Here is a 13924-nt window from a genome sequence, read left to right as displayed (position 1 = left end):
TCAAGGAGCCTCGGCACCCATCAGACTCCCTAGCGTGCCATGGGGACAAGAAGATCCAGCTTGGTGTGCCCCTTAGCTCTAGAAAGATGCTCGTCGGTGGCCCTATCTCAGCCGACACGCCGGCCACAGCCTTGTGCAGCTGGCGCCCCAGGTGCCTGATTGGTGCTCTAACACAAAAGCGTGGAGCGAGAACGTGTCCTGGTTTCCTCTGCGGCCCTTTCATGCCATCATCACCATCTTGCCAATTATCATGATGAAAGCCCTTCTGTTCCAGGGGTCGGGACCAGAGCTGGCCTGTCTCCTGGGCAGACACGCTGGCCGCGCCAGCCTTGGGGTGTGGACTGGTACATTCCAGAGCCCAGTATCCTCCAAGTTGCAATGAGGTAATATGTGAGACAAGATGGGGGCCACCAGACTCTGGGTACATGGTAGTGGTGAGGAGTCAGTGGTCCTGCCAGGATTCCAGAAACTTCAGAAGGAGGAGCAGAATAAGGGAAAGGTGAGGGGCCAGGAGGGTCAGGGTCAGGAGCCATGGTCCTAAGATGCTAGCTGTTACACCTCAGCTCTCACTGGCCAAGGGCAGGCCGAAATGCCCCTGTCCCAGCACCCCCAGCACCCTGTTCCCCTCCCCCCCACCATCCCTCCCCATTGACCACACATAGGTCCTGCTGCTTGCTGTTTTTATTTTCCTTGTGACAGACAGACAGACAGCTGCACAGACAGCTGGATGGCTGGGGGGATGGTCAGGGCAACACGGGCAATAGGAACTGGATGGAAGGGAAATTTCATAAAAGTCAATAAATAAATAAATATGAATGGGAAGAAGGGTGAAGGCCACAGAGGGGCAGCGGGGACATCCTTGGGCCAGCAGAGTGCTCACAGCTGCATCCACTGGGACAGGAGAGCACTGGCTCCCGTAATCACTGCTTCCAGGCCCCAGTGCTCCAGGTCCTCCTTCTGGGATGCTGGCAGCTGGCCCACCTCACCCCACCCCACCTGAGTCCTCTCCTCTCCCTCCCCCACTTTGCTGCCCTCCCTCACGTGCTGGCTCTGGCTCCCTAGCGCTGTCTCCACGTCCTGTCCCCGCTCCACCAACACTCACTTCCAGCCCACAGCCCTGACACGCTGGGCTCCTTCCTCTTCCTCCTCTCCAGCTATTCATATCCTGCTAAGTTGGTTTCCCCCCAGATACATTGTCTCTCCCCCCCCAGAACCTTCCTAGAGTCTCCTCTCCCTGTCCCGTGGCTTCTTTTCCTTGTCTCTTACCCATTCCCTTCTTGCCCCTCTTCCTGCTTCCCTGCTCCCGTGCCCCCACCCCCACCCAGCCTGGCCCATGGGTCTCCCCCTCTGGCTCTGGCCGGGGTGGCATCGGCAAAGCCCAGGGCCTCTGTCCCTGCAGGTCCATGAGGTAACAGCCCGGCTGGATGTTGCTGCTGGTGGTGTCCGAAGCCCTGGGCCCACCCGGCTCAATAGGGGCCCTGGAATGTCCCGTGGCCTCAGTGGAGCCCCGAGTTGAAGCCCGAGGCCAGGCTGTGGTCCGAGCCGCTAGGGGCTGCCTGGGTAGGAGCGGAGCAGCACCTTGTGACGGGTGGCAGCCTCAGCCCGGCGGCGCCGCTGCTCGCCCAGAAACTCCTTGAGCCGGCTGGTGGTGAAGGTGAGCGTCTGGCGACGCAGCTTCATCAGGTAGGCATCCTGCAGCCAGGGGTGGGCCAGGCAGTCCTGCAGGGAGGGCCGGCTCCTGCCAGGCCGGCCAGGGAGAGTGAGCCTGGAAGGCTCCGCCCTCCCACGGATCCAAGTCCCGGTCCTGGATTCACATCCCTCAGCGAGCCAACTCTGGGGCTCGGTTTCCCCATCTCTGGAGCAGGGGCGGTGACTCTGCCCGCCTCACGGGGCTTAAAGGCATCAGTGGTGGAGAGAACAACCATTTAAAAGTAGTGGTGTATTAGTGGTGGCCGGGGAGGAATTGGGGTTGGGGGGGCTTCGGCTCAGGCTTGGCCAGGGTGGTCTGAGGCCGCGGGCAGGTAATGCCAGGTGGGTTGGCAAGTGTGGGGCCTACTCACCAGGGGTGTACCGAGAGGACCTTCCGCAAGAAGAGTGTGGCGCTTTGGGAGGTGTTAGGGTACAGCTGGAAGGCATCAAAGCGGCCCCCCACAATCCGAGCCTCTGTTTCCTGGGGGTCTGGCTCATAGAACGGGGAGCGTCCACTGAGCCTGTTGTGGAGACGGTTCAGTTGATGCATACGGACCGAAAGTCAGCTCACAGCCCCAGGGGGACGTTAGTGTGGGGGTTCGGAAGGGCACAGTGCTCAGAGATAAGTCTACTGAGCCTGAGCTGGGCGTGTGCATTGTGTGCTGGGGAGGCTGTGAGTGGGGAGAGGGATGTAGGCGGAAGGTGGGTCCTAGGGGCACTCACATGATGTAAGTGAGCACACCCGCTCCCCAGATGTCCGTGGCGGAACCGATGGGCTCTCCCTTCACCATCTCAGGAGCTGACAGGAGACAGAGGCCAAGTTGAACCAGCTTCCTGATGGCAGGGGAGCGGGAGAGACAAGGGAGGCCCCTGGGGGCTGGGGGAGCAGGACAGCGCCCAGGTCACAAGACCATGGGCACAACCAGAGCAACAGGCCCTGGATCCAGCAGGTGGAACGGGAGTTGGGTGGCCCCCAGCAGAGATGTGGGCTGCCTGAGGAATCGGCCCAGGTACTGAATGGTGGGGTCCCCAGAACTGCAGAGGTACTGGGAACCAGGGCCACTAGCTCCCTCGGATCAGCCCTGAGGTAGGGCGCCCATTCACAAAAAGCGTGGCCAACACCAAGGTTAAGAGCCTTTGAAATCAGCCTGGCTGGCTCTAATCCCAGGCCTGTCCTTCTAGCCGTGGGACGTTGGCAATGTACTAAACTTGTCTGGCTCTCCATTTCCTCATCTGTAAAGTGTGGCTTGTAGAATAACTCCAAGGAATAGAGATGATGAGCATAAAGTATTCAGTAGGTAGCTAAACGGTAGCTGGTTTACCTTATGTATATAGATTAATAATTGATCTCCTCTCTGTCCAATTTTATCAAATCCTGGCTCTACCATTTATAAACTGTCTGATATTGGACAAATACTTAACCTCACTGCACCTCTGTTTCGTCTGTAAAATGGGGGTAATGTTATGCCAATCTCTAGGGCTACTGAAAATATAATCCATGGCGGGTGTCTGGGTGGCTCAGTCAGTTAAGCGGCTGACTGTTGATTTCAGCTCAGGTCATGATCTCACGATTCGTGAGTTCAAACCCCGCATCAGGCTCTGTGCTGACAGTGTGGAGCTTGCTTGGGATTCTCTCTCTCCCCCCTCTCTGCCCCTCCCCAACCCATGCTCGCGCGCGCGCACGCTCTCTCTCTCTCTCTCAGAAAAAATAAACTTAAAAAAAGAAAAGAGAGAAAATGCATGGAAAGAACCGAATTTGTTGCTCACATATAGTAAGCACTCAATAAATGGCACATACGTGAGTGAAGCAGAGTGGGCCCCGGCTTCCACCCCTCTGGTAGCACCCCAACCCCCGGCTGGCACGGCGCCCTCACCCATGAACTCCAGCGTGCCTGTGCGGTGGCCAAGGGGCCGCAGGGCCTGGGGGTTGTAGGGCTGGGCACTGCCGAAGTCCACAATCTTGAGGGCGTTGTCAGGGGCCAGCAGCAGGTTGTCAGGCTTGATGTCCAGGTGCAGCACGTGGCGGCCGTGGAGGTAGTCCAGGCCTTGTAGCAGCTGCACCACATAGGTGGCCACATCGTCCTCTGAATACCGGAACCTGGGGGGCCCGGGCGGAGCAGGTGACATCCCAGCTCAGCTGCCCCCACTTGCTCCCTGCTCCCCCAGGTCGCCGGGTTACCTGTCGCTGAGCCCACAGAGGAGCTCCCGGTTCCCGCAGCTCTCAGCGATGAGCACGAGGTAACGCGGGGTGATGTAGGCCTCGTGCAGGGACATGAGCCGTTCGTGGTGCAATGTCCGCAGCACTTCGTACTCCTGCAGGACGCGCCGCTTGCCCTCAGCCGCGTAGGGCACGATCTTGGCCACGAATGTCCGCCCGGTGGCGTTCTCCCGGCATGCACGCACTACACCGAAGCGGCCCCTATGTGTGTGTGGGGGGGGACACCACATGATCAGAGAAGAGGAGGTCGGGGAAGCAGGGACCCCCAGCAGCAAGTATGCAATGGTTCTGAGCGTGGCCTCTGAAGTTCAATCCTAGGAGCCTGGATGGGAGTCTCAGCTCTGCCACTTACTGGCTCTGTGCCTCAGGCAAATCCCATAACCTGTCCAACCTCAGTTTTCCTATCTGTGAAACGGCTGATGATAATAATGCAGCCTGTGTCTGTCTCTCAGGGTTGTGAAGATTAAATGGTATCATATGATTAAAGAGCTTAGCACAGTGCCTGGCAGAGAAAATCTGAATTTAATATGCCAGGCATCCAGATCTCAGTCCCTCCCCAACCCTGCCCAGGGCAACCTGATCTTCTCTCTGAATTGCTGTTCCCTACATCCCACCCACTCCCCCCTCCGTCCTCCGTCCCTTCCCCAGACCCACTTGCCTGGCCTTCTCCTCTAGGAAGGTGTAGGGTTTCTGAGGGGGCCCCTGTCGAAGAGTGGTGCCCTCTGGCCCAGGAGAGCTGGGGGGACCACCCACAGGGGAGGTGACCACCTCCTTGGCCGGGCTGAGGCTTCGCACAGTCACCTTGGTGGGCTCGGGAGGGGGCTCGGGGGCTGGGGGCTCAGGGGCTGGGGGTGCAGACACAAAGGAGGTTACCATATACAGGGGAGTAGAGGAAGACGCTGGTTTAACCCCTTGAGGGGTGGAGGCTGGGGTTGGGGTCCCAGTGTCAGGGATGGAAGACTTGGGCTCACTTGGGGTGGCCTGGGCACTGGGTGGGGCGGGCTCTGCTTGCTGGGCAGCCTGCAGGCCTCTGTGCTTTCGTGGGGGGGTTTGGGGTGGTGGACCCACGGCCTTGAGGGAGGACAAGGCCTGACTGGGGGGTGTTGGGGGACATGAGGGGCTGAGAGCGGCTGACTGAGGGGCTGGGGGAGCAGGAGCTGGGGTGGGAGTCTGGGATGGGGCCAGTGAGGTAGGAGAGTGAGGAGGCGGGGCCCTGGCTGGCCCTGAGGTAACAGGGGCGTCTTGGTGAGCAGCAGATGGAAGAACTGAGGAATCTAAGTGGAGAGAAAGAAAATCATCACCATGGTACCCCCGGGCAAAACCATAGTTCTCTGGCCACCCCCCCCCCATTCTGTCCCACTGACCTTGTGTGCCCCTGACGATGACCTTCTCGGAAGGGTTGCTGAAAGGCCCTTGCCCAGCACGGTTGGCACAGGCCACACGGAATCTCACGGTCACACCGATTGGCAGGTGGGTCACGTTGTAGTAACAGTCAGGGATGCCTGAGCTCACAGGGTGCCAGGCAGACTCCCCTGTAGGGCAGCATGGGGGAGGGGCTGAGGCCACAGAAGGGGTGGCCCAAGCTCCCAGGGCTATCTGTGAGGAGCCACGGAGGGCAACTGTCTCCCGGGACCCCTGCACCTCCCAGCTCCCACCCCCTCTTCCGCCAGCCTGCCCCGTCCCTCACCATCCACCCGCCGCTCCAGCGTGTATGTGCAAGGTGCCCGGCTATCTCCTGGCTTCCAGAGCACCAACGCCGTGTCCTGGTAGGTCTGGGGCACCTCAGGAGGAGCTAACTTTCCTGGGATGCCTGGCAAGAGGAAGGGAGCCCCAGTGAGCCCCTGTGCCCCAGCTTAGGGACCCTCAAACCCTAGCCCACCACATGCCATCGCTGCCCCCCTCAGTCCCTGCCCCTAGCTCACGGGCCACAGCCACGGTACAGGAGCTGGTGATGCTGCCCAGGACATTGGTGGCCGAGCACTCATAGAGCCCAGCATGTCGCTTGCCCACCCGGGGGATGCTTAGCAGCTGCCGTCCATCTTTGCAGGACACGATGATCACTGAGGGCTCTGATTGCAGGGACTGCTTGTCTGCGGGCCGGGAAGAGCAGAGGGGGCTGCTGAGTGAGATGGCTCCAGGCCCCTCTCCCCAGTTACCACCTCCCCTGAGCATCCCCTGGCTGTGGGACCACTTGCCTGCCCGCTGTGTGACAGGAGGGTTCTCCTTACCTTTCATCCAGGAGATGTGGGGTGCAGGGCAGGCCGCTGGCAGACAGAGCAGGGTGGCTGCCTCTCCCTCCAGCAGCACCTGGTCCTTGAGTTTGATGTGGAAGACCGGAGGGAAATCTGCAGGGAGGACAAAGACAGCCATGGGTCTGCAGGAACCCCAGCTCACTTACCAAGGAGGGAAGGGAAGATGTGTGTGAGAGCGGGGGCTGCCAGCAGGAAGCAGAGTGAAAAGTTGTCCCTTCCCAGTCAGATGTGGGAAGGAGAACCCCAACGCCATGCCTTTGAGAATTTTCTTTAGGGTATCACCTCCTCTGGGTGTAGAACTAGCTTTTTCTTTCGTTGACTATTGAAGATGCTTGGGAGCTACCTCATAATGTTTGTAAAGCGCTTGGAGTGGGGCCTGGAACTAAGTAAGTGTTCTGTAAGCATCTGTTAAATAAAGTAAAAACAAATACTGGAACACTATGTTGATTAAGATTTTGAAATACCCACTCCTGTGGGGCACCACAGGGCAAGTGAGAGGAGCCAGTGACTTGGGCACAGACTCCTGAGATTGAACATTACGTTCAATCAAAACGCGTCATCTCGAAAGATCCAAAGTCAAGGCAAACGGGGCAAACCCCGGAAGTGTGTCAGCCTCCCCGGCCCCTTACCCCACCTGGGGTCTGGGCACACGGTCCCAGACCTCGTATATACTCCTTTGGGTCAGCTAAGTAGCGAGAGCTTCTGCAGGGACAAGAGACAGTATCTGTATGACCTTGGACCATGTTTTGTCTGTAAATCGAGGAAAATCCTAACACAAAGCTCCTAGGCTGTGAGAATTAAAAGAGGTATGGAAAGTGCTTAGCATGTATCTAACATGTAATAAGTGCTCACAAATGTTAGCTTTTATTGTTGTCAGGATTACTATCCTGTTGATATGCCCAGTAGAGGAGCTAAGGCCAGACCCCCAGAGAAATAGGCTGTTTCAGCAAAGCTGGCTTCATAGCTGGCTGGTGAGTGCGTCCAAGCCTGGGCTGTGGATGGGTCAAGGTCTTTGCCGCTGTACAGCCTGCCTGTGGCTCCTTGGTGTCCTGAGGATTTGCATTCCTGCTCCCTGGAAAGTCTCTTTAGAAAAATCCCAATCTGGTCGAGACCAATGCGGGGTGGGGTATGGGGTACATTTTTCATGTGGGAAGAGAGCTGAGGGGTCGATACCCCTGGGAGCCCCAGCTGCTGCCTGTCTAAAGAACCAGGAGGGAACAGAGGTGAGGATGAGCTGCGTAGGGGAGGGATGATCAGCCAGAGTGGATATCAGGAGAGCCAGCATGACCCCTCCTTTCCCACTATACCCCAGTGTTCCCTAGGAGGGGTCCCACACCGAGGCGCCAACAATGCAAAGTAAATATAGTTTCATCAGTGGCCACCTCCAGGCCAAGTGAGGGTACTGGGGAGAGGGGAGAGGGAGGGGGGCCAGGAGGAGAGGTGAAAGGTGACCCCAGCTCAGCTCTGCCAGCCCCACCTCCATTCCCGCAGAGGCCAGCCCTAGTTGGTAAAGTGGACGGGGGACAGCCTTCTTCCTGCAGGGAGGGGGCAGAGGATGAGGTAAGGGGACACTGCCTCGGCAGAAAATCAGCTGCACAAGCAAAATGCAGCTGGGAGAGAAGCCCCAGTGGGAAGGAATCAGCTGTCCCTGGGCCTCGATGCTGGCTTATCTCTCTTTCCCTGCCTCTTCCACCCCTGCCCCCACCGGCTGGCCTCCTTCCCTCCCCTTTGCTCACTACAGGCCCTGCTGCCTTAAGAAAGACACCCCAGCTCCCCTGGCCAAAGATGGACACGGTCACCCTGCGTCCAGCGGAGGCACGGCTGGAACGGTGCTGAGGAGTTTTATCAGGAAACTGGGGAAGATCGGAGAGGTGACTGATAAAGATGCCGCACACAGCCGGGCTTGGTGGGCCTGCTCTTTTCTGCATGCTGGTCTGGAAAAGCTGCCCTCCCCCCAAAAGCCTTTGCCTGTGGTCCTTGAAGAACGAGCCCTTTTCTGGTGGGGAACTGGGGTGACCCCAGGTGGAGAATACCTCTCTCCCTGCAGCCCCAGGATACTTGGGCAGAGAAACAGACCAGGGCATATGCCAAGTCCCCCACCCCTCAGCAAAGAGCCCTGAAGACTGCTTGTCCCCACACAAGTGCCTTCTGTGGGGGCAGGGAGGACAGGAAGGGGCAGCGAGGGTGTTCAGGGCTCTGGAGGAGTAGAGAATTGGGGGCACAGTCCAGATTGTGGGCCGCTGGGCTGGGAGAGAAAGAATGTCTTTGTACGTACACACATTTGGAGGGGGAGGCTAGCCAAAGAGAGGCATAAGTACGGTGTCCCAAAGCCACCCCTGGGTTCTGGCTACAGAGGACTGTGCAGTCCAACTCTCGGCTAGCATGGCTAAACCTGTTTCCTCACCCATAAAATAGGGATGATGATAAGAACAGTTCCTAAACAACGTGGGAAGGTTAGATGAGGCAGCGCTTGTAAAGCACCTACGAGGACACTCAGCATTACTAGTCAACAGGATCAGTTAATGTTATTATTATTGTTGTTTTCCCGACTGTGGGTCCCTTCCACTACTGCCCAGCGTCCTCAAGATGGGCTCCACCCAGCTATGACCGCTCCTGAGGCAGGGAGGGGGCTACTCACCCAGCAGGCCTCTATTACCTGATTCACTGCGCACATACTGGTGACCCAAATCCTCCTGGGCACTGGCAGAGAGGTTTGGCTGTGATAACCCCTTGTCCTTTCGCAGCCGAGAGAAGCCCCAGCGAAGCCGCCTCCGGCTTTCCCCAGGAGCTGTGAAGACCCAGGCCCATAAGCCCTGGCCCAACCAGTGCCAGAAAGCTCCCACCTCCCTGAGGCCCTCAGCCCAGGGAAGTAGAGAACTTCTAGCCCCCACCGCAGCTTGCTCCCAAACCAGCCTCAGCCCCCTCTCCAGGACCTCCAGCTCCTCCTCCCAGAGCTTCCCTCCAGCCCTCCCACCCTCTTCCGGGCTCTGCACCTGTCATCGCAGCTCCACCCCACCCCCCACCCGCACGTGTTCACACATTTACCGGCCACTCTGCCCCTGTCCCTCACCTGAGGAGCCGGACGTAGCGCTGGCCTCAGAGCCCAGGGACTCTGCGGAAGGCGTGCTGGCGCCGGCCTGGGCCGCCAGCTGGTTGTGTGCGAGGCCGAGGCGCCGCAGACTCTCGCCCTCCGACGTGGCCCTGCGCAGCCGTCCAAACAGCGGCGTGCTGCGACCCGATGCGCCCCCTGAGTCCTCGCTGCTGCCGCTGCGCTGCAAGCGGCTGGACAGCCGCTCGAGCGTGGAGCTGAGCCTCCTGCGCACGGCCAGCACCGGGGAGCCCCGCGCCGAGCTGCCGCCCTCCGAGCTCTCCCCGTCCCCACCGCGGGCCTCCCAGGCTGGGTGGCGCTGCGCGGGCGGGGTCCGCCGCAGACGCTGGGACAGCGACAGCGAGAGGCGGCGGACGAGGCCCGGCTCCCCGACCGCCCTGAGGTCTTGCACGGAGCGGGAACGCTCCGGCCGTCGCACCAGCTCCAGTGGCGTTCCTGCCGGGCTGGGCCGGTACATGCCGTCCTCCTCCTGGGCCCCGCGAAAGGGGCCGCGTTCCTCTGAGCGCGAGCGGCTCAGCAATCGCAGCCCCCGCGACAGGGGCGACTCACGGCTGCGCTTGAACTTGGCCTCGAATACAGCCTCTGACTCTAGGTTCTCGATGCTGCTACTGAGACTGCTACCTGGCCTGCGGGGCACTGTGGGTACCCGGGCTTTCTCGGCTAGCACTGGGGGCGCCCCGGCTGAAGGCACGCGCTTCTCGGAGGCTCCCGGAGGTGGGGAGGCCACCCGGGCAAACACAGCAGGGTGGGGTCTGGGCTCTGATGGAGATGCCCCAGGGCTCTGCAGGGGGCCCGTCGTGTGACCTGACAGCTGGAGCGACTGCATGATCTGGGCATAAGGTGTGAGGGGGGCCACTGGGGTTTGCGGAGTCACAGAGGGCTGTGTGGGCTTGGGGGCTGGGACCGGCTCCAGCGTGGACTCTGGGGCCTTCTCTTGGGCAGGCTGGGGTGCCAAGGGCTGCGGGGCATCACTGGGTGTGGTGGTAGGTGGTTTCAAAGACTTGGGGACACTGGATTTGGGGGCGCTGGGCCTCGCAGGGCTGGGTGGTTGGGCCTCACTGAGGGCAGACAAGGAGGGAGACTCCTGTAGCCTGCGGGCCCCAAGCCTGGCCACGGGGATCTCGAGGGGCGCCCCAGCGCGGCGGTGCCTGCCCCGGGGCTCCGCCTCTCCCTGTGAGAAGCTGCTGCTCTTCTGCAGGCCCCGGGTCTCAGGTGGGGGCTGGTGTCGAGGGGCTGCCTCGCTGGAGGCAGCCCGTGCCAGCCGGGGATCCCGGGCACGGTCCCCCAGGCTCTCTAGCAGGGGGCCCCTGAGGCCACTGACCTTGCCATCCTCAGGGCCTCCCCGCAACAGCCGCTGGCGCAGGGCCTGCAGCCTCTGGGCATACTCACCCTCACCCAGGCCTCCCCGGGTCAGGCGGGTGGCGCCCGGGCTGGGGCTTCGGCGCTGCGGCAGCTCCACAGAGGCTGCCTTGTGCAGGCCCCGGCCCGGCTCCCTCGGCCCGGCCCGGGGCAGGGCACTCTCAGCAGAGGTGCCCCTCCGGAGCTCTCTCCGCTGGGGGCTGGACCCAGCTTGGGGCTCCTGGCCTGGGGAGGGGAGGGCCTGAGGGCTGGGGGCCTCCTGGTCCTGAGAGGGGGCCCTTCCCTCCTCCTGCCAGTCCATGGGGGTGGCCGTGCCAGCCTCTGGGGCGCCCAGGGCCTCATCCTCAGTGGGAATGTCGGTGAGGGACACCCGGGAACCCGAGAACTCAGGCTGCAGTGGCCGGGGCACTGAGGGCAGCTCCTCCAGCTCTTCCTCCTCAGAGTCAGAGGAAGATGAGAGCCCCCCACTGGGGGGTGGTCTTCTGGGTATGGCTACCCACACCCGCTCTGGGGGTGCCCGCAGCAGCTCAGGGATGGGGCGCAGCACCAGGTGGCACTTGTAGCTGATCTGGGAGCGCTGGAGACAAGGTACTAGAGTCAGACCTGAGAGGGACCCCCGAGGCCAGACTGACCCACTCAAGCCCACCTCAGCCCCAGGGGAGAAGACCCCAGGCAGGCGGAGGGTTGGGGAACGGGAGTGAAACTGGGGTTTGAGAGAATAAAAAGTGGATGAAGACAGACGAGTGGGGAGCGAGGGCACGTGATAGAAAAAAGGCAGGGTTCAAGAGAAAAACTGCGGAGCGAAAAGGTGGAAGGCACAGAGGCAGGGCCCAGGCAAACTCACCTGCCACCTCCGCCTGGAGAGGAACAGCTTTAAGTGATCCGTGCTCACCTCTGCGCCCTTGGCCTGTGTCTGCAAACCCAGGAAAGAGGGCCTGAGGAAACGTCCTCTGTCAACCTAGACCCTCAAGGTTTGGCAACAGAGAGGCAAAGTCCACAGCAGGGGACAGTGGACTGGGCAGCATTGAGTCTGGGTTCCTAGGGGTCCCTTCCCCTTAGATCTGTCACGACTCCCACAGCCAAGGTGCCTACGTATGACAAAATCCCTGAACCTAAGTGGAAGGGCAGAAAGCCAGTGGCTCTTCGTGTGGGTTTGGGGCTTACGCCAGGGCTCTTACACCGTCTTGGCACATTGGCTGCCCTCAGGAGCCTGCACTTGGGCCCCTGGCCTGGGCTCCACTCCCCAGCTCACCACCTGTCTCACGCAGAGCCGGCGTCCCAGACATCTGGAGCTTTGGTGGGCCAGACGGAGACAGATATTTCCCTCAGTCTCCCACCCAGGTGTCTGAAAAGAGCTCATTTATGATCTGAGACACAAGGCTCATAATCCAAGGACGGATACCAGAATGACCTCAACCTTCAGTTGACCCAGCATAACACTCAATGGATGGTTTATTCAGTCACTCTTTCTGGGTCATATGCTGAACTCCACCCCTCTGCCCTGTGGTGCTGGGGTTTGAAGATGAATGAGTGAGAGTTCTGGCCACACAGAGCTCAAAACCAAGAGACCGGTCTAGCCGGGCCACCCACCAACCGCAGTGCGGGACAGAGGCAGACACACAGGAGTGAGGAGGACCAGGGCTGGTCTTGAGAGCCAGGGAAAACCCTGATGACTTTGCTTATTAGCAAAACAGGAGTAATAATGTCTTTCCATGCAGAGCTATTGTGAGGCTAACAGACCATATGGTTATAAATTGCCTCTCTCAGACTATACTGCACACAGTAGGTACTCAATAAATGGAGCTGTTAATAATGTTCTCTCCCCCCACCTCTTCTACCACAACTTTGCAAGAGACTCACTTTGAACCAAGGATGTTCTAGGGTCTCCTCTGCGGTAGGCCTCCTGTAAAGGAATGAAGGTTAAGAAGGGCTCCATCACTCATTCAGAGAGCCAGTCAACACATGGGCAAACAGGGCCTGTAAGGAGTTGAGAGACTGAACATCTAAGGGCAGAGGCTGGGTCAGGAGTGGGGGGCGGCATGAGGGGACTCTGAGGGGTGGGGGGCTCCTCAGGACCCTGTACTCACAGCCGGTCCCGCACCAGCACTTTGATGAGGAAGCCCCGGGCCTCCCTGCTCAGGCTCAGAAATGTGGTCTCCTCGAAGGCCACGTTGTAGTTTCGAATGTTCATTAATGTCGTCCGATCATTTTCCCCAACAAATGGGGAGATTCCCGTCAGACTGCAGAGGCAGAGAGGGCCAGCATGAGAGGTGGGCGGGGCCCTGGGCTGAGGCAGAGACTATGAGGGATGCCAGTGGGGACATGGGGCTGGGGACAGGTAGAGGCCCTGGGGCTCTGGGGAAGGCAGAGGCAGGGTGAATCCGAACGGAGGGCAGTCTTTCAGACTCTCGCCTGTCCTGCCGCCACCCCTCACTGCCAAATAGGTGAGGAGGCAGTACTGCTTTGAGACCGGAGCACCCAGCTGGGCCCTGCACCCATGCTTTAGAGGACCTGTTTTGTCCCTCCTCCAGCCACGGCCTGTTCCTGAGGTGAAGAGTCTGTGCCCAGGGGATATGCCGCCCTGAGCCTGAGCCTCTTTCTTCTAGTGCCTGTTCTGAACACTCAAGGCCTTATAATACCCTGCCTAGATGGCACTGAGCCTGCACGGGCCTCTCTCTGTCCAGCCTCCCAAGCATGCTGCTAGCATGACCGCCCCTCACGGAGGAGCGTGGTGGCAGACAGAGTTTAGACTCGCAGTCCGAGGCATCCACGTTCATGCACGTGAAGCCCCTGACGGTGCAGGGGTGAGAAAGAGAAGGGGTGGGCTGCAGGCCCTAAACTGCTTTCCTGCCCCAGGCTCTGCAAATGTTAGGGGTGGGCCTGCTAGGAGACCATTGGAAACTGGGGTCCGTAGTGTAGAGGGGTCCTTACCAGAGGAAGGCAACAACGCCCACAGGCCTGTGGGGAAAAGAGAGTAATCGAGGGTTAAGTGGACAGCCCGCCTCCCACTAGCAGTGAGCAGTTTTCTGCTACCGCTAATCTAGTGAGGAGTGTCCTCACTGGGACAAATGGGCACAGGGATGCCTCCTTCCAGGAGGCCTCTCAACCCAGAGGTCTCAAGGTCCCTGGAGGAGTCAAGGGTCATGGCAGGGCCAGCCTAGGAAGCACAGAGGAGTCTGGGAGCCAAAGAGCTGGCCTCCCTCACTGCGGGGAGGCAAGATGGCCACAGAGGGGGAAGTCCCCGCACCTAGGGGAGATCAGGAGCCAAGGATGGACAGGGAGGGCTAAGGCCTTGAG

At 60.0% G+C, this 13924-nt stretch overlaps 1 protein-coding gene across 12 annotated transcripts in view; it reads right to left on the bottom strand.

Moving 5' to 3' along the window:
* Positions 1–663: 663 nt before the first annotated feature.
* The window catches only part of SPEG (striated muscle enriched protein kinase), a 56595-nt gene continuing 43334 nt past the window's right edge, over positions 664–13924 (bottom strand). For all 12 annotated transcript variants that reach the window (XM_045481366.1, XM_045481360.1, XM_045481364.1 and 9 more), the window contains 16 exons: positions 13559–13585; positions 12715–12867; positions 12488–12530; positions 11472–11540; positions 9230–11204; positions 8816–8947; positions 6136–6252; positions 5830–5997; positions 5595–5717; positions 5272–5439; positions 4566–5181; positions 3869–4108; positions 3564–3787; positions 2413–2488; positions 2061–2210; positions 664–1738 (listed from right to left, as the gene is read on the bottom strand). In XM_045481366.1, the coding sequence (XP_045337322.1) occupies positions 1546–1738; positions 2061–2210; positions 2413–2488; positions 3564–3787; positions 3869–4108; positions 4566–5181; positions 5272–5439; positions 5595–5717; positions 5830–5997; positions 6136–6252; positions 8816–8947; positions 9230–11204; positions 11472–11540; positions 12488–12530; positions 12715–12867; positions 13559–13585 (4474 nt within the window). In that variant the 3' untranslated portion in view covers positions 664–1545. The remainder of the gene's footprint in view (positions 1739–2060; positions 2211–2412; positions 2489–3563; positions 3788–3868; positions 4109–4565; positions 5182–5271; positions 5440–5594; positions 5718–5829; positions 5998–6135; positions 6253–8815; positions 8948–9229; positions 11205–11471; positions 11541–12487; positions 12531–12714; positions 12868–13558; positions 13586–13924) is intronic.

Source organism: Leopardus geoffroyi, chromosome C1 (assembly GCF_018350155.1).
Source record: "Leopardus geoffroyi isolate Oge1 chromosome C1, O.geoffroyi_Oge1_pat1.0, whole genome shotgun sequence".
NCBI lineage: Eukaryota > Metazoa > Chordata > Mammalia > Carnivora > Felidae > Leopardus > Leopardus geoffroyi.
This window is presented reverse-complemented; position numbering and strand designations above follow the sequence as displayed.